The 25,844-nt window shown below is 43.5% G+C and overlaps 1 protein-coding gene across 3 annotated transcripts in view; it reads left to right on the top strand.

The window, feature by feature from the left end:
- LOC124607668 (leukocyte tyrosine kinase receptor) overlaps positions 1-25,844 on the top strand; it is a 915,076-nt gene that overhangs the window by 468,907 nt on the left and 420,325 nt on the right. For all 3 annotated transcript variants that reach the window (XM_047139925.1, XM_047139923.1, XM_047139924.1), the window contains exon 8: positions 7,134-7,228. In XM_047139925.1, the coding sequence (XP_046995881.1) occupies positions 7,134-7,228 (95 nt within the window). The remainder of the gene's footprint in view (positions 1-7,133; positions 7,229-25,844) is intronic.

Here is a 25,844-nt window from a genome sequence, read left to right as displayed (position 1 = left end):
TCGTGATTGACGTTCGGGTAGATAAATGGCAAGGCGACCGCTAGCGATAAGTGGAAAATCCTGGTTCGTGTCCCGGTCCGGAACAAATTTTCATTTTCATCATTCGATTATACAAGTGATGGTTGTCCATATTCGCAGCTGCGAATTAATTTCATGGAAATAATATTAGTCACATCCTCCAACGAGTACACCGATTGCTTTGGAGTGCGGTAGATGCAGAATTCGTACCATGCGTAAGGAGCGTGGTCGTTCAGAGATCCTGACTGAAAGACACCACCGACGAGTATCCCCGTGGTCAATGACAACCGGTTCCAAACCCGACAGGAATTACTGCTATCAGTGAATGCAGGTGCATCTCAAGCAGTTTCCCAGTGAACACTATGAAGAGATTATACATTGAACTTCTGGAGTTGGATACTATGATAGGCCTTTGCTTACAGCGGCATATGAAGCTGCTTGTCTTCAGTACACGAAGTAGGACTGAACACTGCACGTTTAGTAACTGGAGGCGTGTTTTGTGGTCGGACGAGTCGTGACTTTGCCTCTTTTTATATGACGCATGGCCAAGGAGAAGTTTAACCAGCAGTGTGCGGGGGGTGCACTTCAGACCAGCGGTGGGTCCGTGATATTTGGGTGTGTCTTTCGTACCAGGAGCCAGTCAGATTGCGGTGAATACGAACCAGGATACATTATTTCACCATTCCACATCTACGTCTACATCTACATCCACACTCCGCAAGCCACCTGGCGGTGTGTGGCGGAGGGTACCTTGAGTACCTCTATGGATACTCCCTTCTATTCCAGTCTCGTATTGTTCGTGGAAAGAAGGATTGGCGGTATGCCTCTGTGTGGGCTCTAATCGCTCTGATTTTATCCTCATGGTCTCTTCACGAGATATACGTAGGAGGGAGCAATATACTGCTTGACTCCTCGGTGAAGGTATGATCTCGAAACTTCAACAAAAGCCCGTACCGAGCTACTGAGCGTCTCTCCTGCAGAGTCTTCCACTGGAGTTTATCTATCATCTCCGTAACGCTTTCGCGATTCCTAAATGATCTTGTAACGAAGCGCGCTGCTCTCCGTTGGATCTTCTCTATCTCTTCTATCAACCCTGTCTGGTACGGATCACACACTGCTGAGCAGTATTCAAGCAGTGGGCGAACAAACGTACTGTAAGCTACTTCCTTTGCTTTCGGATTGCATTTCCTTAGGATTCTTCCAATGAATCTCAGTCTGGCATCTGCTTTACCGACGATCAACTTTATATGATCATTCCATTTTAAATCACTCCTAATGCGTACTCCCAGATAATTTATGGAATTAACTGCGTCCAGTTGCTGACCTGCTATACTGTAGCTAAATGATATGGGATCTTTCTTTCTATGTATTCGCAGCGCATTACACTTGTCTACATTGAGATTCAATTGCCATTCCCTGCACTATGCGTCAATTCGCTGCAGATCCTCCTCCGTTTCAGTACAATTTTCCATTGTTAAAACCTCTCGATATATCAGAGCATCATCCGCAAAAAGCCTCAGTGAACTTCCAATGTCATCCACAAGGTCATTTATGTATATTGTGAATAGCAACGGTCCTACGACACTCCCCTGCGGCACACCTGAAATCACTCTTACTTCGGAAGACTTCTCTCCATTGAGACTGACATGCTACGTTATATTCTCGGTGCACAGTTGTTCTTCTACCTCTCCAGGACGATTATATGCCGTAGGAACTCCTTTCTTCCAAGATAACAGCCAGACTCAGAGGACTACATGCATACGGTCCCTATTTGACGAACACACGGACGCTGTGTACCACCTCGACTGGCCGCTGGGTGGCATAAGCCGTGTCATACTCCCTAATACCGTGTCGGACCTCCCTTTGCTCAGCGTAGTCCAACAACTCGACATACCACGGACGCAACAAGCCGTTGGAAGTCCGCTGCTAAAATATTGAGTCATATTGCCTCTATAGGCATTCATAATTGCGAAAGTGTTGTCGGTGCACGATTGTGTGCACGAACTGACCTCTTGATTGTGTCCCATAAACGTTCGATGGAATTCATGTCAGGTGATCTGGTTGGCCAAATCACTGGCTCGAATTGCCCACAATATTCTTCAAACCAATCACAAACAGTTGTGACCCCGTGACATGGCGCATTGTCAGCCATAAATATTCCATCATTGTTTGGGAACATGAAGGCCATGAATGGCTACAAACGGTCTCCAAGGAGTCGAACGTAACTTTTTACAGTCAATAATAGGTGCAGTTGGCCCGGAGGACTCTTTCATTCCATATAAACGCCATTACAGAGCCACCACCAGCTTGCACAGAGTCTTGTTGGCAACTGGGAGTCATGGCTCCATGGGGTCTGAGTCACACTGGAACCCTATCGTCAGCTCTTACAAACTGAAATCGGGACTCTTCTGACCACGCCATGATTTTCCAAACGTCCAGGGTCCAAGCGGCATAGTCACGAACCCAGGAGAGGCGCTGCAGGCGATGCCGCGCTGTTAGCAAAGGCACTCGCGTCGGTCGTCTGCTGTCATAGCCCATTAACGCCTAACGGATACGTTCGTCGTAAGTCCCACACTGATTTCTGCCGTTATTTCACGCAATGCTGCTTATTAGTTAGCACTGACAACTGTACGCAAACGCCGCTGCTCTCGGTCGTTAAATGAAGGCCGTCAGCCACTGTACTGTCCTTTGTGAGAAGTAATGCCTGAAATTTGGTATTTCCGGCTTACTCTTGACAAGGTTGAGCTCGTAATATTGAATTCCCTAACGATTTCCGAAACGGAATGTCCCATGAGTCTAGCTTCATCTACCATTCCGCATTCAGAGTCTGTTAATTCCTGTCGTGCGGCCATAAACACTTCGAATACCTTTTAAATACGAAAATCACCTGAATACAAATGGCAGCTCCGCTTACGCACTGCCCTTCTATACCCTGTGTACGCGTTACTACAGCCATCTGTATATGTGCATATCACTATTCCATGACTTCCGTCACCTCAGTGTGCCTGGAACAGCAGATTATTCAGACTGATTAGCATCGTTCGAGAAATGAAATTTCGCTCTGCAGCGTAGTGAGCGCTGATTTGGAACTTCCTGACAACTGTATACCGGACTGAAATTCAAACCTATGACTTTTGGCCATCGACTGAACTATCCAAACATGGCTCACAACCTATCCGTACAGCTTTACTTGCTCCTACCTTCCAAACTTCACAGGCCCTGCATACTTTGCAGGAGTAGCACTCCGTTGAAACAGTCCCTGCCAATTGGTGGCTGGACCGTTTCATTGAAACCGATGTCTACCTCTGTTTGTTGTTTGATTTTACACCCCCCACCCCCCCACTTCAGTAGACAGGAGTGAGCAAAGCACTAATATATAGCAAAAACAACTGCATAAGTTCAATAAATAAGAACTCTCTGATTCTAACTTCTTCCAGTTATGATGTACGTGCATCTTACAGAACAGGTTCTGATCACTGGATATGAGGGATTAAACAGTAATTGTAATTTCAGTTCTCGGCCTCAGCCCTAAATTAAGAAAGGGATGTCAAGACCTCGGTGTAGGTAGCACCAATTCGTCACACGAGACACGGCCACGTCCTCATGAAGGTTCTGTAAGCCATTCGGGCTGCGGCACTCCAAGGGAAGTCTTCCCATGACAACAACCGATAACTGCCCGTCCTTTGTACGTGGTCTAAAGCGAGTTGGAAAGAGAAATCCTTTAGCGGCTGGCTAGGTGGCTGGCCTAACTGCAGTTAAGCATCCCAGTGTTCTCTAACAATGTACGTTCCTCACATGGCACTTCTAAAGGCGGCGCAGAACGAATAACTAACACGCTCTTTCTCCCCCTTTTAATCTCTTTAGACTTACGTAGAAATTTTGCGCTCGATATTAATTAGAGGGGACGTCAGGAAGCTGGCTTCTCTCTGTCCCGTTTGCTGGTCCCTATAATTCCACATCGATGGGAAACGCACGGCAAGTAGTTACTTGCCTGATTGGCGGATAAATTGTTGCTACAAAGTGATTTCCTAACCCATGTGTTTTCGTACACGGAGCCAAGTGACGCTCAGAACCGAAGTACAGGGAGAATCATTCTGACGTCCTCCAGAAATGCTAGTCCCGCAAGGTACACAGCAGAACTTCTGTGAAGTGTGCGACGACACACTGCAAGTTCAGACTGAACGGAAACATGCACTGTCGGGCTCATGTCAGGAGTCACGGCAGTCCATTCATTACTGATGATTCCTGCATCCTGGAGGAAGGTGTTACGAGATGTGCGCATTGTTTCCTGGGTTGAGGGAAGAGGGACCTATCGGTGAAATGTTGAATGCAGGGCTGGACAGTCAGTTGAAGGATCCTGTTCCGACACTGTTCAGCTTCCAAATTACCTCCCCCAAACCCCAAAGCGATTAGATACTTAACGGCGTACGACATCCGCACACTGCACCGCCCCAAGAACGGCTATGGTTCAAATGGCTCTGAGCACTATGGGACTTAACATCTATGGTCATCAGTCCCCTAGAACTTAGAACTACTTAAATCTAACTAACCTAAGGACATCACATAATATCCAGTCATCACGAGGTAGAGAAAATCCCTGACCCCGCCGGTAATCGAACCCGGGAACCCGGGCGCGGGAAGCGAGAACGCTACCGCACGACCACGAGCTGCGGACCCTCCCCAAGACACGACTTGAACCATCTCTCTTCTGAGCCAGTGGGCAATGCATGCCTGAGGCTTGTTTGATACCTAGCCGCCTCCACAGTGTTCTACAACGATCATCAACTGTCGGGCAAATCTTGCACTCATAATTCAAGAGATCCGACGCCACTGACCCACGTTCAGTTCCAGGAGTTCGCTTTCCACCTTCTCCATATATCACAGTTCCTAATTTGGAGTTTTGTGGGCTGTACTTTTGTTCTTAATTAACCTCTAGAGGCCAATTTGATCGTCTAGAGGCGTTTGAGTACTGTCTGTGCAAACACAGCTCTCCCAGTTGCTTCCATAATGGCAGCACGCAGTTCTGTCGCACTGTTCTCAGGGAACCTACAAGCCATATGCAAGTACGAGTCATCAGCTAGTGCTGCTGACCACGTGTGACCACTACGTGGGAGCTCTTAAGTGTTTTATGTCTCACAGTAGCGGTTGTTAGTCAGCTAGTTACATGTTCCATAGATTATTTGAACGACAATTTTATCGAAATAACGTGAAACGAGTCATTTTACAGGTATATTTTTTAGTCCTATTCTAGCTACTACATTGAAAACCTAGTGTTTTTACAAGCTGCCAATATTTAAATAGACATTCGTCCATAGAATAGAAGGAGTTGTCCAGAAGAAATGATTTTAGGTTAGATTTAGAACTTGCTTTTCTACCTGACAGACATTTTATGGTATTGGGCAAATGATCAAAAATTTTTGTTGCTGAAAATTGATCTCCCTCTTCCCTCCAGTTCAAATTTTTATTTACATGTACACATAAAAATTTGGAGCATTCTATCCTGTTTACTAACTCCTGTTCATGTGCTACATCAGTTGTTGATATGACTCTATTTGCTGTGCAGAACTTAGTATAGTCTGTTTCTTCAGAACTTTTGTAAAACATCGTTAACAATCCTTCTGTTTCCAGAATGAAATATACACGCTGCAGCGGAATGTGCACTGATTTTGAAACTTCCTGATAGATTAAAATTGTGTGCACGACCGAGACTCGAAGTCAGGACCTTTGCCTTTCGCGGGCAAGTTGGTAGACCACTTGCCCGCACAAGGCAAAGGTCCCGAGTTCGAGTCTCGGTACGACACACAGTTTTAATCTGCCAGGAAGTTTCAGTCCATGTGTTGCTTCCTCTCTAACAGGATTTAATATAACACTAGTATCGTCTGCAAAATGTACCAGTTCTGCTTGTTGAATGTTAAATGGAAAGTCATTCACACATATGTAGGGAATAGGAATGGACCCAAAATTTAACCATGTGGACTCCCTTTGTGGTTTGTCCCAATATTGTCTGAATCATTCAGTACAACTTTTGCATTCTGTTTGCTAAGTGTGAGTCAAACTAGTTGAGTATGAAACCATCAATTCCATAGAACTTAATTTTTTCTAAGAGAGTACATCACCTACACAGGTCAATACCAAATTTGTGATACCGTATTTTGCGGGTGAATGTGTAAATAGCATTCTCAATTGTGTAACCCTTCTGGAATCCAAACAGTGATAGTTTAAGTAAATTGTTTTTACTTAAATCTGAGGAGACTTCTCTTGAGTACCGTACATTACTTTTCGGAATAGTTTGGCAAAACTGTCAGTAAGGAAACTGAACGATAATTATTTATATCTGTTTTATGGCCTTTCTTATAATGAAGCTTAACAGTTGCTTATTTTATCCTGTCCGTAGAAACTTTCTGTGCCAGTGATGCATTACATATGTTACCAAGGATATTGCTTATTAAGTTAAAACATTTTTTTATAATTCTGATGAATGTTTGGATGACGTCGTGGTGTACGCCTATGCAACCATCAAAGCCCCACGATAACAACCCTTATTGCCGCATAGTGACAACACGAGAACGACCTCAGATTGGAATGATTCTTCGAGGCACGTTGACAATGTCCACAAACCGCATTGTCCCGTTCGCGATTGTAGACAATGGGATTGCAGCTTTAATTTTACTCCATTACAGAAGTTGCTATAGGGAGCGGTTTGTTCCTGTTAAAAGATTATTTATACAAAAATAGCGCTATGCATGTTGTGTGCTGTTGCAAATCTTTTCTTTAGCTGTTTATAGCAGCCGATCGCCAAAGCTATTCTCAGTATTCTAAGCTATTCCGTAAACTGATAAAAAATTAGAGGAATTAGAGTTATAATTATTTGTTTAAGATAATTATCTTTTTACTACCAGTACTTAAATCAAATAAATTACATGAATATCATGTATACTCAAAATACTGAAAGGAAAATTATTGGAAATGAACAGTGGAGTCATGACAACGACTCGATGGACAGCAAAAGAAGCAAACAAGAGGTTAAAAACAACCTGTTAAGGTTTAATGTGAGCAAGTAACGTACCACTTGCGGTGCACATATCATACTTGAAGTCGTGTCTTTTCGTCCACAGGTATCGGTTTCGTTTCGAGGCGAAACGCGGGTACAGCCCCCGAGGAGATGTGGCCATCGATGACTTCTCCATGAGCCCAGAGTGCTTTGGACTCGGTAAGTACCATTCTACTCTCTCCACTTTCTCCCCCTCTCCCCCCTCCCCCAATTTTGACGATAAATAACTTCTGTTTATGATTCGTATCCTTACATCTGTGCTTCCATCTGGCATACATATCGATTAATGATGGGTAGAAAACCGTCATACGGCTTCAAGACGGCCATACGAGAGCGCTCTACACATTTGTTCGTTACTATCTGTATTTAGACTGTTCAGTTGGAAAAAAATAAATAAAATCGTGAATTACGAAATATTTCAGTGAAAACTTAAAGAAAGCGGTGATGTATAAATATCAGCTCAGCCCAACAAAATACGAGCTCACGGAACATCAAATGAACTTTTGGATTAGGCTAAAGAGTTCCCAGCAAACAGTATACAACGTGTCCTCCTTTATAGAGAGAAAACAGCAGCGTACTCCAAGGGAGTGTTGTTGTTGTTGTTGTTGTGGCCTTCAGTCCGAACACTGGTTTGATGAAGCACTTCACGCTAATTTATCCTGTGCAAGTCTCTTCATTTCTGCATAATTACTGCAAACAATATCCATTTAAACCTGCTTACTGTAATCGAGCTTTGGTCTCCCTCTACAGTTTTTATCCCCCCACAATTCTCTCCGTTACCAGATTAATGATTCCTTGATGCCTCGGAATGTGTCCTGTCAACCGACCCCTTCTTTTATGCAAGTAATACCATAAACTTATTTTTTCCTGCCGCGTGGGATTAGCTGAGCGGTCTAGGGCGCTACAGTCATGGACTGTGCGGCTGGTCCCGGCGGACGTTCGAGTGCTCCCTCGGGCATGGGTGTGTGAGTTTGTCCTTAGGATAATTTAGATTAAGTAGTGTGTAAGCTTAGGGACTGATGACTTTAGCAGTTAAGTCCCCTAAGATTAAAAAAATATATATATTTTTTCCCGATTCGATTCGGACCTCTCGATCTACGAATCTGCTCATTCCAAAAAAGATTTCCGAGCTCCTAAACCTTTACATTCTCGTATAGCAAAGTGGCGTGATCGTGGAAGGTAAAGTCTATGATCTTCCTACTTCGTAACCTACCTGGCCATGAAATTTAACAGGAATCATTGTTTGCCCTACCCAGCTGTCAAGCGATTTATTAACTCTGTTAGAAAAGTTTGTGGCATCCCTTCGTGTTTTGATAGTATCTCACGTATGACAGAACATAATGAGCAGCAATTTCATATTTTTCTGCATTCTTTCTTTCCATGCTCTACATTCCTACCTGACTTTACACGAATTACGAGACTAACAATTGCCCTAATTATTTAAATGTTCCGCTCACTTTATTGTATGTCCTCAATTATTTTGTTGTATTCCCGGTTAAAGATCGCTGATTTTCCAGTAAGTTTGTTGTTACTAAGTTTTTAGATTGTCTGTCACCCCTCATAGCATTTAACTTCCGGGTCACTAAGGAGCTATATGCGCCCTAGACTTTAATCTCGCTTTCAGCAGCCAGAGAGGAAGCTCAGCTGATAGTTTACATGTAAACAGGAATTTGCTACCTGTTCTATAGCATTTCCTATGAATAATACGTTCTCTGTTTCCATATTCCTTTTTTTTTAAAAAAAAGTTGTTGAGTTCTTTATTGATTCTATAACAATATCCAACCGATTTCTCCTCACTCGCATCTGTGTTATGTTCTATTACCGACTATATGTAAATGAAGAACAAATCTGCTACGTTCTTTTTATAAAATGCGTCGTACCGTAGTTGTGCTCTTGGATCCACGTGCTTTTAGCAAATCTCACAACGGCAAATGGTTAGTGACGGGGAGGGGGGGGGGGGGCGCATTTGGGGATTTCTCGTACCATTATGCTTTACCTGCTGTCCTGATCCATTCGCGACTGGGGGGGGGGGGGGGGGGGGGGGGGAAGCCAATCGATAAGCCACAATATGAGTGCTAATATCTGTGATTTTCTCATCGTGGTCATTTAGTGAAATGTACGCGGGGTGAAATGATATGCCACCTGAATCTTCATAAAAATTATTTCGTGGATTCTTAACAGTAAATTTATCTTCAACTCTCGATGCCTGTCTTTTTGTTTCTAGAGTTTCTTTTTTTAATCCTACCTGATAAGGATATCATTACTTAATAATCTGCCGAACGAGCGTTTTATAAGCAAATTCTTTTCTCAGAATTCTTCCAGTTAATTTCATCCTGACGTCTACTTTTCCTACAACTAGTAACATAATGTAAATCTACGCACATCAAAAAAGTTTTGCATCACACCGGTTCCCAGAACTCCCGAAGACGTTGACTGTGGATATACGTAGTATCCAGACACAGTCCCGTTGGCTGTTCAGATATGTCACTATACCCGCCGAAAGATGTAAACAAACATGCATGAGCAGCGCCTATTAGACAGAGGGCGTCCGTCAGCCAATCGGTTCCAATCATTCCACAAGGAAGGAAGTACACGGCTCGTGTTGTCTGTAGTTCAAACATGCCTAGACGGTCAATCTACATCTACATCTACATCTACATTGATACTCCGCAAGCCACCCACCGCGGTTCGGTCGCGTCCGCCTCTTATTTTCTGCCAGGAAGAGCTCTCAAATGGTTCAAATGGCTCTGAGCACTATGGGACTTAACATCAGTCCCCTAGAACTTAGAACTACTTAAACCTAACTAACCTAAGGACATCACACATATCCATGCCCGAGGCAGGATTCGAACCTGCGACCGTAGCAGTCGCGCGGTTCCGGACTGAAGCGCCTAGAACCACTCGGCCAAAGCGGCCGGCAAGGGCTCTCAACAAGAGAAGTGTCCAGGCATCTCGGAGTGAAGCAAAGCGGTGTTGTTAGGACATGGACGAGATACAGAGAGACAGGAACTGTCGATGAGATGCCTCGCTCAGGCTGCCCAAGGGCTACTACGGGAGTGGATGTCCGCTACCTACGGATTATGGCTCGGAGGAACCCTGACAGCAACACCACCATGTTGAATAAAGCTTTTCGTGCAGCCATAGGACGTCGTGTTACGACTCAAACTGTGCACATGTTGCGCAACTTCACTCCCGACCTCCATGGCAAGGTTCGACTTTGCAACTACGACACCATGCAGCGCGGTACAGATGAGCCCACCAACAAGCCGAATGGACCGCTTAGGATTTGCGTCACGTTCTCTTCACCGACGAGTGTCGCATGTGCCTTCGACCAGACAATCGTCGGAGACGTGTTTGGAGGAAACCCGGTCAGGCTGAAAACCTTAGACACACCGTCCAGCGAGTGCAGCAAGGTGGAAGTTCCCTGCTGTTTTGGGGTGGCACTATGTGGGGCCGACGTAAGCCGCTGGTGGTCATGGAAGGCGCAGTAAAGGTTGTTCGATACGTGAATACCATCCTCCGACCTATACTGCAACCATATCGGCAGCGTATTGGCAAGGCATATTGGACGACAATTCGCGCCCCCATCGTGCACATCTTGTGAATGACTTCCTTCAGGATAACGACATCGTTCGACTAGAGTGACCAGCATGTTTTCCATACATGAATCCTATCGAACATGCCTGGGATACATTGAAAAGGGCTATTTATGGACGACGTGACCCACCAACCACTCTGAGAGATCTACGCCGATTCGCCGTTGAAGAGTGGGACAATCTGGATCAACAGTGCGTTGATGAATTTGTGAACGAAGTGGCCGTGCGGTTAAAGGCGCTGCAGTCTGGAACCGCAAGACCGCTACGGTCGCAGGTTCGAATCCTGCCTCGGGCATGGATGTTTGTGATGTCCTTAGGTTAGTTAGGTTTAACTAGTTCTAAGTTCTAGGGGACTAATGACCTCAGCAGTTGAGTCCCATAGTGCTCAGAGCCATTTGAACCATTTGAACCATTTGAATTTGTGAATAGTATGCCACGACGAATACAGGCTTGCATCAAAGCAAGAGGACGTGCTACTGGGTATTAGAGGTACCGGTGTGTAAAGCAATCTGGACCACCACCTCTGAAGGTCTCGCTGTATGGTGGTACAACATGCAGTGTGTAGTTTTTCATGAACAATAAAAAGAGCGGAAATGATGTTTATGTTGACCTCTATTCCAATTTTCTGTACAGGTTCCGGAACTCTCGGAACCGAGATGATGCAAAACATTTTTTGATGTGTGCATTTTAGGTCCCTCCGAATGGTTATTCCAAGGTATTCTATCCTAAATGTTTTACAACTTCACTATTTCCATTGATTAATTGCCAATAGTGTAATGTCGAACATCTGTTGGTCTTCCTGCATTTCGTTTCAGTTTTGTGATATGGCGACTTTCTTCTAAACGACATTATCGTTCTCACGACGCTTCTGACGTTTTCCACTAGATCATTTATATGTATCGTAAACAGTAACGGCCCTATAATTCCCTTCCGATGCTCTGCACGTTAGTTTTACAGCTGCTGATTTCGTCTCGTTAAGAATGATGTATTAAATTCTGTCTGTCTGTTCGCTAAGCAGTTGTGCGGAGCTGTATCAAACTATAGTAAAACAACAGCGCTCTTTATTGAAGTATGTATGTGACAGTTCCGACTGCATCAGTTATCTACATTATTGTATGCGCCTCTTCAATAACTTTATTGAGATGCCTCAGAAAATTTGCTTACTTTGCAGATACTGAGTTCAAATACACACCTGATTTCTCTGATTGTGAGAAATTAATTTCCACTTTAAATTCTCAGCTAGTGGCAGCATGATTTTTATTTATTTACACACCACTGCTACGTCAAATATGTCTGTCTTCAGCTAAGCATAAGAGGCCAGCAGAGTGTTAGGGGTACGCAGATATTTTTATTGGTGACAGTGTACCGAACAACATCGCATCAGTATTTACTTCATTTGCAGACTAACAATTATAGCTATCAGGAGTAATATGTTTTTAGATTTGTTAGTACCTCCAAGTATATATGACAAAAGCCAGCCATTAATTCTTATTTTCCCTGGGTGGCAGGTCTGACGTAAAACGATTGTCGTCCACTTGGTGGTGCAATTACGACCGTTCAGAAAACATCATGTAGTAAATTATGTGACGTGTTTGCAGGAACATAGCTTGACGCCGAGAAAAAAGCAACTAACTCACTAAGTTGGTACATATTAAAGTACCAATGATTACAATATTTGCACACCTCGTATGGCTAATTATCTACATCATTCTTTGTGCGAGTTCCTCGTTCATGCCCAGAAGGCACAAGGCGTGTCGACCGGCCACTGTGCCATTCTGTGCCATGTGGCGCCGTGTGGATGTGGTATGGGCTCAGCACACCGCTCTCCCGACCGCTCTGTCGACTTTCCAGATCTTGGGGCCGTTATTTCTCAGTCAAATAGTTCGTTATGTGGCATCACAAGGCTGGGTGCACTCAGTACCAGCCCTCCTAACTCCTTGGTAGTACCCGGGTCCTTTGTATGGAGCAATTTACATTGGCCACTCACCTACAGAGGCGCACTATCATTCTTTGTATCTCTAAGACAATGCTTGCCCTCATTTATGGGTACAGGCTGTTGAATTGTAGTTCAATATTTTTTTAATGTGTGACCACATCATGATATAAATAAGACTATCTGTGTTCCCTTTGCTGTCATAGGCAGCGGTAGGGTGACAACTTATGAAGTTGCGGCTGAATACAGGATGTCCATAATTAAAGTTCCAGTTTCATATCGCTTTAGAAAGAGGACCATTGCCCAAAATCACGCCAATTTTGAACAGCATATTATTGACGCAGGGGGAAACGTCATGGAACAAACAAACAAAAAATTAAGAAAAATTTTACCAATGCATGGCGCTGTAAGCGTCTTAACGTAAATGAAATCGACTGCAAATAACACATGAATCGCAATACGACAGCTATGATTTGAGTTGCACATTACACAACCCGTACTGTTCAATGTGCATAACTTCACAGATTTGGCAGTCAACAGTTGTGGCACTGTTAATTAGGTAAGCCCATCGACCACGGCAAGGGTGTACCACGTCGAGTGAAATAAATCAGTTTTTATTTGTTCTGAAGCAAAGACCAGCAAAAAGACGTTAGCTTTTAATTCTCTGGGATCAAAAACCGCTTAAAAAGTAAAATGGCCTAGGTTTTTAATTCTCCTGGAGCCAAAAATGGTATAAAAAGCAAAATGAGATCGGTTTGTAATTGTCGTGAGACTGGTGCAAGACATGTTCGATATGATATCCACTGTTTTCTGCCACAAATTGAAATCGTGAAACAGCATGTTCCACAACAGATCGGAGTGTCTAGGCGATCACGTTCAGAAAACGTTGCGATATGCATGCGTTCAGGTCAGCTAAGTTCGTAATTGGAGCACCGAACACAACATCTTTCAGATAACCCCACAGCCAGAAGTTACATGCATTAAGACAAGGTGACGTGGAGGCCAGGCTGTAGGGAAATGACGGTTCATAATTCTATCACTTCCGAAATGCCTCTGCAGCAGCCCCTTCACTGGCTATCCCATTTGCGGAAGAGCCCATCTTGCATAAAAGTGATCCTACCCACACATCCATGTTGTTCAAGGGTGGGATTGGATTGGATTGTTTGGGGGAAGAGACCAAACAGCGAGGTCATCGGTCTCATCGGATTAGGGAAGGATGGGGAAAGAAGTCGGCCGTGCCCTTTCAAAGGAACCATCCCAGCATTTGCCTGGAGTGATTTAGGGAAATCACGGAAAACCTAAATCAGGATGGCCGGACGCGGGATTGAACCGTCGTCCTCCCGAATGCGAGTCCAGTGTGCTATCATTACGCCACCTCGCTCGGTGAAGGATGGGAATTACGTTGGCGCGCTTTTGTTTATCATTGGTGGTACAGGTAAGAGCACGCGCAGGACTCATCTCCCCGAAAAAGTACAGCATTACGTTAAACGATGCCGCCAACTCTTCCACACAGTCACCTTTGCAGAATGGAGTGGTACCTGTTTATGTCAGTGTGGATTATCTTTTGCTTATAATTTGCAATTCTGCGTATCGGCATGTCCTTCGGTCCTTGGAGATGGAAATGGGCTCCGTCTGTCCAAAGAATGGTTCACGGCCATTCATTATTCACTTCCATGCGAGCAAGAAATTCCAGAGCGAACGTCTGTCTCGCTAGCAGGTCGGCAGGAAGCAACTCCTGAACATTGGTGACTTCGTATGGATCGCAATGCAGGATGTTTCGAATAATTTTATGCTGCGTGCTCGCAGGTATGTCCAATGTTCGGGCAATTCTTCGCGCACTGCATGTTTCCACACCACTGGTTAACCATCCCTGCAACGCTGTGTTCACGTCGTCGACAGACGTCAGATCAATTGTTTCTTCCCTCTGCTAGATTGCGCTTCAAGAGAACCACTCTTTTCGAATTTTGTGATGATTTTTCACAGACACTTAGCAGACTTCGGACCACGCCGTTGCCGGCCGAAGTGGCCTGGCGGTTCTAGGAGCTGCAGTCTGGAACCGCGAGACCGCTACGGTCGCAGGTTCGAATCCTGCCTCGGGCATGGATGTGTGTGATGTCCTTAGGTTGGTTAGGTTTATCTAGTTCTAAGTTCTAGGGAACTAATGACCTCAGAAGTTGAGTCCCATAGTGCTCAAAGCCAGCCACCGCGCCGTTTTTCATACCCATGAGCGTCCGGAACTTCTGCAGGGCCACTGACGCACAGTTTGCGTTCTTGTAACAGAGCTTTACCAACGGCGATCCTCCATGGAGACAGTCATCTTGGGCGTCTCGGACGCAAACTGAGTGTACTGCACGTCTGCTGGTAGACATATTCTGACGCTTACAGCTCCATCTTTTGCTCAAATTTTCGTTAAATTTTTGTTTGTTTATGACGTTTCCCCCTTCGTCGATAATACGCTGTTCAGATTTTACGTCATTCTTATCAGTAGTTTGATCAGCGTTTTGAAAATGGAACTTCAATTATGGACACCCTGTAAATACTCCTGGGTACCTATAAACAAAAAAGCTTTAAAATAACGCAAAATAGTCCGTTTACCATAATGATAACATGTGAGTGACCAGATAGGAAGGAATCTACGCCGAGAGAGGAACCATCGAGCCATTGCACTACAGCAAAAACAAAATCCGAAATTTGCTAATTTCGACTAAGGAGCCAGAAATCTACAGCATGGTCATTCTTAGATTGGTCATTCTGGCTACCAAATAGCCGTGGAGTGGAATAGGCCTCGATGCCCAGTAGTGCATTTATTTTATGATCACAGGCATGGAGGAAAACATGTGGTTTAAGAGGACCTGTGGAGTTGCCCATTTATTATATATTACAGACGTGAGAATACCTTCTAGCACTGTGCAATCTGATTTAACGAGCTGTGTAATTATTAACACGCTCTACATCAGGGAAAAAATATCTAAAAATTCACCTTATGATGATTCGAGAACATCAAATGGTTCCATTTTTATTTTTTAGGGTTTGATGCGGCCCACCACAACTATGTCTCCTGTGCCAACCTCTTCATCTCCGAGTAGCGCTTGTTCCCAAAGCCCTCATTTATTTCTTGGGTTCATTACAGTCTCTGTCTTCCCTTCTTTACTCTCTGTAAAAGTGGCTCTTAGCACTATGCGACTTAACTTCTGAGGTCATCAGAACTAACCTAAGGACATCACACACATCCATGCCCGAGGCAGGATTCGAACCTGCGACCGTAGCGGTCGCTCGGTTCCAGACTGTAGCGCCTAGAACCGCACGGCCACTCCAGCCGGCTACTCTCTGTAGATCCCTTTAGTATCATGGAAGTTGTTCCTCTTTGTCTTAACACATATCCTACAATCCTGCCCCTTCTTCTAGTCAGTTTTCTCCATTTGCTCCTTTCCTCGCCGATTCCGTAGAGTGTCTTCTAATTTCCCATCTTATCCGTCCACCAAATTTTCAACATCATTTTACGCCAACAAGTCTCAAACGCTCCGATTCTTTTCTTTCCGGTTTTCTCACAGTCCTTCATTCCTTTCCATACAAGGCTGTGCTCCAAACGAAGACCCCTCCGCGGGCTCACGACTCTTTCGTGAGTTTGTGAGTAGTGAGCGTGGAGCCCCAAGCTTTCCTTTCTTGTGATGAAATCTCACGCCTCCGACTATTCTTACTTCATTTCTCATAGTGGCATCCTTTGATACTGACCCGACAATTTCCCTAGGTTCTGCTCTGTTCAAATGTGTGTGAATTCCTAAGGGACCAAACTGCTGAGGTCATCGGTCCCTAGACTTACACACTACTTAAACTAACTTATGTTAAGAACAACACACACACCCATGCCCGAGAGACGATTCGAACTGAGGTCATCGGTCCCTAGACTTACACACTACTTAAACTAACTTATGCTAAGAACACACACACACACCCATGGCCGACGGAGGAGTCGAACCTACGGCGGGAGGGACCGCGCAATCCGCGACATGTCGCCTCAAACCACGCGGCGTAACCCAAGTATCTGCATGTAGTGTTATATAGGGCCGGCCGAAGTGGCCGTGCGGTTAAAGGCGCTGCAGTCTGGAACCGCAAGACCGCTACGGTCGCAGGTTCGAATCCTGCCTCGGGCATGGATGTGTGTGATGTCCTTAGGTTAGTTAGGTTTAACTAGTTCTAAGTTCTAGGGGACTCATGACCTCAGCAGTTGAGTCCCATAGTGCTCAGAGCCATTTGAACCATTTGTTATATAGGATGAAGTGGGCCAACATTTCCTAACCAGCCAGGTATTAATCTAGTTAGATGAGGGGACCCGCCTAAAAACCACAACTAGGCTAACTAGCACACCGGCACTTGTTAATTCACCGAACGGATTCCACCAGGGCCGGCGCACTTACCCGAATCGCTGAAGCGGTGAGTTAACACGCAGTTATCCGTGCGGGTGGCGAATTACGTAATTGTAACATATTAACTGACTTAGCGCTGATATATCAGCTTTTATTACTTTATCTGTGCACATGATTTTACTTCTGTTTCGGATCTTTGGTGGAACTTAGCATCAATGATGATCGTGTGCTATTGATCTGGCTGTCTGAAAACAGAGATAAAGCACAGCGCATGATGTCTTTATATGGAAATCACGTACTAAAAGACGGCATTGTGCTGTCGTGGAGATACCAAAGTAATCTGTATGTTTTAATTGTCTGAATACCCCACTCTAGATCACAGTGTTATTAATTTTCGATGAACGGTCTCAGCCATTATATCTCATCTTCAGATCTGCAAACAATTGTCAAAAAATAAAAGTTATCCTTATGTTACACAAAATAAATATTTGAAGGATCACGTTGCACAAATGACAGTAGATGAGCTGCCAACATTTACATGCCCATTTAGAAATTCTTATTTCAAACAGTTCATCCAAAAAGAAAATAAACAAGAATAAAAATGCACATGGTCTAAAATTTTCAATTTTTTTTTACACATTTAGTGTGATGTGTATGCTTGAATGTGTGAATAACGCAATCCAGTCTTGGTTGGACTTGTATGTTCCTTTCCAGCTGCAGTCGAGACTGATGTTTCGTCTTGATTAACGGCACTGCGGAAAATGTTGACTCACGCAAGAAGTTAATACGATGGGTATCACCACGTCCACTGCCCTTCTTGCTAAATTGGAATGTTCATTCCGAGTATGTACTCAAAAATTTTCAAGAAACTTACATTTAAATTCATTTCGAAGTGTTCTACCACTTGAGAGTTCTTATTATCTCCTCTTACTGTTAGCAAGCGATCCGTTAGAATCGTATCGAATGGGTTACGGAGCCACTTAGAATCAGATGACTGTCCTCGAGATTTATGCTCGAGTTGTTGACTAAGGGCTTCGAGATTTTCTAAGCACGTTCTCCTAATCTCAGCTACAATCAACTCATTTTCCTTCAAGACATTATTGAGATAAGAAAACATCCACAGGTACCCTTCTCCATCTGGGTTTTCAAAATCCAATTTTGCTCTTACACGCATGCTCTTTCTCTCTTAGAAAGATGATATTACTATTTCGGCCTTGAATTGACACGTTAAGATCACCCAGTTTCTAAAAACCGTCGACCAAGTAACCACAGAGCCTCGAATGTAGGATTGCTGTTCAGTAGGAAAAAAAAAAAAAAAAAAAAGCAAACGAAGTTCATCCCTCAGCTCCATAACGCGACGAAGCACTTTACCATGTGACAATGAAAGCAGTACCTGCGTGTGCGAAAGAAGCGAATCATGTGTGGAACCAAATCTTCTCGCAAAGAATGGAAAGTAGCCTAATGTTTAAAGCTCGTGCTTTTACAAAATTTACAAAACTGACTGCATCATTTTGCACTTTATTGACTTGCGGTTGTATTGCTTTAGAAACGAATGCCTCCCTGTTTACTTGCGATGTGTGAATTTTACAGAAGGAGAAATAGCACATTCTCTTTTCATAAATCCCTTTAAAGTTCGAATAAATGTTGCCACCCCATCGGTACATATTCCAACACAATTTCTCCGTGGCATTTGTTGTCACAAAAAAGGAATTCACAAGAAAGAACGATCTTCACCTGCAGTTCTCCCTTCCACAGTTTTACAAAATAAAATGTCCTCGTGCTTTTCATTACCATAACAGCAGAGTACAGAAAAAAGAAGCTGGGAAAGATTTTCGATATCAGCACTGTCACAAGTTGCTAGGAGAATTATGCCTTTTCATGAAGGCATGGTAGCAATTGATTTGTCATTTCAGTCGCCATTGTATCAATACGACGAGCCACGATGTCATCCGAGAGTGATATCGATTGCAGACTCACCAAACCTTTCTCCATGTATTATTTCAAACATTTTGACGGCTGGGGGAAGAAATAATATCTCACCAATAATATGTATTGATTCTGATTTTGCAATTAAGTGCGATACCTCTTGGGATGTCTCAGGGCTTTCTTGGGAACTGATACCTGTTTTCGAGTTTTTGCTCACAAGGCTTAAAAATTAGATGGGTTTACTTATATGGTCTGGATGTTTTGTCTGCAGGTGTCTCTTTAACGTCATCTTGTTCATATGTTCGAATTGATGAGACGATCGATAAATCATTCAATGGGATCTGTTATTACCATTGCGAAAAAACTCTTATCCACTAAACACGCACTAGAATGAAACTTCTACAGGGTGTCCAGAAAAGGACTCCCTGATTTCAAAATTAAATATCTCGAAAACAAAGATCGATGGAGGAATGCAGTAAACGGTATGTTTATTGTGAAAGCTGTAAGAAGTTTATACAGCAGTTTGAAATAATAGTTACAAAAGCTGCTAACAGATGGCGCTGTACGCTGTACAGCTCATATCAGCATACATAAGTGAAATAATCGTATGAAAAAAATCTTTGCAAACAATCTTATCACAATGTTTTCAAAATGTTCAAAAATGGTTCAAATGGCTCTGAGCACTATGGGACTTAACATCTTAGGTCATGAGTCCCCTAGAACTTAGAAATACTTAAACCTAACTAACCTAATGACATCACACACATCCATGCCCGAGGCAGGATTCGAACCTGCGACCGTAGCAGTCCCGCGGTTCCGGACTGCAGCGCCTAGAACCGCACGACCACCGCGGCCGGCTTCAAAATGTTCACCATTGGCACTACAAAGGTGGCGCAAACGAAGAATGAAATTCGCCATCACATTTCGTAGTGTCTCAACCGAAATGAATTCAAATTCCACAGAGATCGCCGATTCAAGCTCGTCCAGCGTGGCGGGATGCTTCGGGTAGACCATGTCTTTCACTGTGCCCCACAAAAAAAGTCACAGGGAGTCAAATCCGGCGTATATGGAGGCCAATCCATGCCTGCACCAGTAAATTTGGGATATTCCAAAGCAATGACTCGATTCCCGAAGTATTCCTCAAGAAAATGAAACACTTGTTCGGTCCGATGTGGTCCGGCTCCATCTTGCATAAACCATTCAGTACCTGGTCGATCCTCTAACGCTTGCTACGTGGCGACAAATTGTTTCAAAATTGCAACGTAACGTGCACCAGTGACCGTTTCTCGAATAAAAAAGGGCCATTAATGCCTCTGCTGCATACTGCAGCCCACACAGTAACTTTAGAATACAGGGGTTTCGCTTCACACCAATATGGCTTTTCGGAACCCCAGAATCGCCAGTTCTGCTTATTCACGTATCCATTCAGGTGGAAGTGTGCTTCATCTGTAAACCAGATGCAGCCAACATCAAATCCTTCACTATCAATCATTGTGAGCATCTGATCAGCAAAGGCAACCCTTGGTATGGCCTAGTGCGTTTGAATTTTGAATGGAAACATGTGTAGGCTCTTTCTCAGTATTTTCTGCGTGCTGGAACGCCTCAAACCAGTCTCAGATGCAATTCTACGGACGGATGACATTGGATTTCGCAGAATAATTCCAGAAATTGTGGCGATATTTTCAGGCATAACTGCGGTTTGCTTGCGGCCAAGATGCCCCACTAGATCATCAGTTACGCTGCCTGTTCGTTGAAATTTTGCGAAGAGCGTACGAATGGTTTTCGCATGGGGTCCTTTTGGAACATTAAATCGTGCTTGAAAACTTCGCCTTGTTGCCGTAGGACTCTCTTCTAACCTGCGGTACTCTAGCACCAGAAAAACGCGTTGTTCAATGGAGTACATGGTTTTAATCTCTTTCTTCGGTACGCTAACCTCCTTTCACGTTTCAATAGTGGAACTGATCGCTCTGGGCTTCGGAACAGTATTTATACTAGGCATTACGTATGGCGATTACAGCGCCATCTGTTAGCAGCTTTTGTAACTATTATTTCAAACTGCTGTATAAACTTCTTACAGCTTTCACAATAAACATACAGTTTACTGCATTCCTCTATCGATCTTTGTTTTCGAGATATTTAATTCTGAAATCAGGGAGTCCTTTTCTGGACACCCTGTATGTAACCCACTATCTTTGAACTGACTCCGAAAGCTGGGCTGAAATCGAGAAGACAGTAACAATGTCTCTGATTAACAGTCTATTCTTGTAGTCAGTGTTGCAAGGAAGTGGCGGTCACATTGTCAAACGGCTTATTTTCGTTAGTGGTTTTTAAATGTATGGTAAGTAACTAACCCTGGGGTGGACGGTGACGGAGCTGTGTGATGAAATATTACTCACGATTTCTCTGAGCACTCCTGCTGACAAGATCTACTGACCAGGTTCTGTGATATAAGACAGCAAATTAACGATGGGGAATCTTCCTAACTTGGTTCATCGAAATGAGAATTTGACGCTAGCAATATTTGTTCACCAGAAATCTTTTTCTTACATGGTACGAAATATAAATACTTCAATGAAAGCCGGCGCCTCCGTCTATTATTTTCTGATCCCCCCTCCCAACCCCCCCCCCCCCCCCCCCCAATGAGGCAGCAGTCATTTTGCGGCGCCTGAACTAGAACGTGTTATTCAAAAAATATCCTGATGAGTGGATTCCTATTGCCAAGTGTTTTGTTGTGCCAAGTGTGGTGCAAAAGTGTGAAGCAAGCAGGCAACCATGCCTCAGACACGCCCGTCCTTCCTATAGACAACTGGGCTAGTTTGAAAGTGGTCAAATTGTGGCCTTCCTAGTGGCGGGATGGTCCTTTCGGAGAACTGCCACACAAGTTGGGCGTGCTGCGTCAGTTCTGCGTGGATATTCTCATACTCGTAGACGAGGTACTTGACGTCCACGCAAAACAGACGCTCGCCAATATCGTCGTATTGTAAAGGTATCGGTGGCAGATGGTACAGCTACCACAGCACAGATGACAGGGCTCGTGAGCTCAAACGTGTCAACACGAACTGTTGCGAACTGGTTATTTCCATTCTTTGCGAGGAGATTGGTTTCTAAACATGATTCGCTTCTTTTACACTCGGAGGTACGTCGGTTGTCACGTGCTAAAGTGCTTCGTCGTATTGTGGAGCTGAAGGATGGATTTAGTTTTTTCTCCTACTGAACAGCTATCCTACGCTCGCGGCTCTGTCTCTGAATGAAAAATGGCTTCTAATATTGTGTTACTTGGTCGGCGTTTTTGAAAAACTGAATGATCATAACATATCAATTCAAGGCCAAAAGAGTAATATCATTTTTCTAAGCGGGGAAGTGCTTGTGTATAAAAGTAAAATTGGATGTTGGAAAACCTAGATGGCGAAGGGTAACTGCGGATGTTTTCTTATCTTACTGATTTCGTGAAGGAAAATTAGCTGAAAGTAAGTTCAATTAGTAGAACTGGTGTAGAAAATCTCGAAGCCCTTAGTCAACAACTCGAGCATAAACTTCGAGGACCTTCATCTGATGCTGACTGGCTCCGAAACCCGTTCGATACGATTATAACGGATCGCTCGCCAACAGTAAGAGGAGCTAATAGAACTCTCACGTGATAGAACACTTCGAAACGAATTTAAATCTAAGTCTCTTGAAAATTTTTGAGTGCAGACTCGAAATGAACATTCCAATTTAGCAAGAAGGACAGTGGGCACGGTATTACCCACAGTATTAACGACGTGTGTGAGTCAAAATTTTCCACAATGCCGATAGTCAAAACAGTCTCGACTGCAGCTGGAAAGGAATATACAAGTCTAACCAAGACTGGATTGCGTTGTTCACACATTCAAGCACATACATCAGAGTAAATGTGCAAATATCAGAAAATTTCAAAATTTTAGACCTTGTAAATTTTTCTTCTTGTTCATTTCCCTTTTGGATGAACTGTTTGAAATAAGAATTTCTAAATGGGCATTTAAATGTTGGCAGCTCATCTACCGTCATTTGTACATCGTGATCCTTCAAGTATTTATTGTTTCTAACATAAGGCTAATTTTTATTTTTTGACAGTAGTTTGCACATCTGAAGATGACATATACTGGCGGAGATCGTTCATCGAAAATTAATACTACTGTGATCTAGACTGTGGTATTCAGACAATTAAAACTTACAGATTACTTTGGTATCTCCACGACAACAAAATGCCATCTTGTAGTACATGATTTTTATATAAATACTTCATGTGCTGTGCTTTATCTCTGGCTTCAGACAGCCAGATGAGTACCACACGAACGTCATCGACACTAAGTTCCACCAACGATTGCGTCCAGACTTGGAATAAATATTCCAATTTAGCAAGCACACCTCTAGCTCGTCTTCCACTCACGTAACAGCACCGACGTGCATAGCTCGACTGATGCCGTCAGACGGGCACTTGGAAGATGGAATTCAGCGCCGTGGTCTTCAGCGATGAAAGCAGATTCTGCCTGCTCGCAAGTGGTGGTCGTTTAACCGTGCGACACAGATATTGTGGGCGCTGATTGGTAGACTTCATTTGTGCAAGACACACTGACTCCTCCCCAGGCCTTATGGTCTGCGGTGCACTAAGCTACAACCTTCATTCACCGGTTGTGTTTCTGGGGTGGACACTAACCAGCACTCGGTACATACAGGATGTTTTTAGGCCCGTTCTTTTGCCGTCTTTGCAACAGGAAGGTTGTAACCCCTGACACAGTACACGTTAAAGCCTGTGCTATGGTAAGGGAGCGGGATTCACCTTATGACAGAGGATTTTCGCATAGATATCGACCGCGTGTGGCTGAATGGTGGCAAATCAGACTTACATCCACTCTGTAATAACAATGATACGTCAAGTAAGTTCGAAATGCAATCACACGTCAGGATGGATCAAAAGCAATCCAGAAGATGCTACCAATGTGACTATAATACGGTCGCCAGTCTAATTAGGCATTAACTGAGTTTCTTCCCCATACAAGTTGGTATATATTCATGCAAAACAACAAGTTGTGCGTAATATAGTAGAATTTTAGAACCAGAAAATCTATTGAACTGATAGTTTCACATTCTGTACTGATATGGAAAATCATGAATACATAACACTACACTATAATGTTTACTACAAAACTTTATAATGTCTATTAATCTGATTAAAATCGGGCATAGGTTACCCTAGAAATTGTACTTTCGTGCCACAAACAAAACGTCAATTTTGATAAAGATAAAACACTGATAAATTTTGACTTTTGTATAGACTTTAACTTTTGCTGGTCAAACCAATTTAGAACACTTCAGAATTCAAATAAATGAGGGGGGGGGGGGGGGGGGGGAGGGGTACCCTGAAACTGTTATGATCGCTGTATTTAAAAAAAATGATTACTGAATTTATTATTCATTCAAGATTTCCAGTTTATAAGTTACTACTCCTTTCATCTTATTTACTACTCATTTAAATGCCTTTAAATCTGTCTCGAAATAATAAACTTCATTACTATGTCAATACTAATGTTATCTTTCGACTTCGTTAGACCTTCGCTATTCATTTACTGGTTCATTAACAAAACATTTCTTTAAACACCATTCTAATATAGCTAGTTCTGCAAATAATTATTATTAACACAATTTTTAATTTTCATTTCGGGACACTCGGATTGCACAACGTTTGGAAAGGACCCTGTCTATGTTAGTTGTGAGGGTAATTAAATGATGGAAAAGTTCTGGTAAAATTTAGGTTATTATTGCACCAAACAAACACAGTTCACTCTCTGATCCACACGAATACAGTACTAAAAGTTTCAACCTGCTAGTATCGATGCGGCGGTTGGCGGGCGGCAAGATAGCGAGGCACAGAGCACACATACAACCACAACTATGGCTCTTGACGTATCGGCACTTTAATTCTTTTTAGCGTCGCAATACTTTTCCATTTAGTGCCTATGGAATTTTGCCATGCTGTGCGAGCGTTGGAACGGCATACCCGAGGCTCAGTGAAGCTATGTCTTCCAGGAGAGCCTCCTCGCTCCAGAGGGTGTTGCTCAGACCAATGCCAAACTCCAACTCCTACTGCTGAGCCCGTTGTGCCGTGCAGTGCCCGTGCGCATTTTCCCGCGGTCGCCTGCCATCCACCTTTTACCGCTCCCTGACAGACCGGGTATTCACCCGAGGTTTTGCATTCTACATATCCTAACGCATTGCCTATGTATATACCAGACGCGCAGTTACAATTTTAATCATCTTACAACAGTTTCAACATTTGTTACATTTCAATTCTATTACAATATTACTTGACATAATGGCATGAAACAAAAAGAAATGAAATCAGAACATCAATGCCACAGGTTTATCGAAAAATTAGATGAACAGAATTACTTATATGTACAATAGTACAGAGTCGTTGTTGTGACTTCTTGTTCCAACAGGATAATGCTCGCCCATACACTGCCCGTGAAACTCGATGTGCTCTGCAAGACATGCGGCAGCTTCCCTGGCCAGCACAATTTCCGAACTTGTCTCCAATAGAGTACGTGTGGTATCTAATGGGACGAGAAGTAACTTGTGTGACCGACTTGACAACCAACAACTCTTATACACTGAAACGTCAAAGAAACTGGTACAGGCGTGCGTATTCAGAGTTATGTAAACAGTCAGAATCCGGTGCTGCGATCGGCATAGCCTATGTAAGACATCAAGTGTCTGGCGCAGTTGTTAGATCGGTTTGTGCTACTACAATGGGAGGTTAAGAAGATTTAAGTGAGTCTGAAACTTATTGTGATCGTTTCATAGCTTTGGTTACTGATAATAACTTGACACCAGTGCCTATGAGTTTTAATTTGTACACTACAGCACTGAAGATGATCATTGTGTGATTGAAAATCGATTTTGCTGTCAATAAACCATCAAATTTATGGCCAACGCTG

The sequence above is a fragment of the Schistocerca americana genome, chromosome 1, assembly GCF_021461395.2.
Source record: "Schistocerca americana isolate TAMUIC-IGC-003095 chromosome 1, iqSchAmer2.1, whole genome shotgun sequence".
NCBI classification, from domain to species: domain Eukaryota; kingdom Metazoa; phylum Arthropoda; class Insecta; order Orthoptera; family Acrididae; genus Schistocerca; species Schistocerca americana.
The sequence above is the reverse complement of the archived record's forward strand: the minus strand, read 5'-3'. Positions and strand labels throughout refer to the sequence as shown.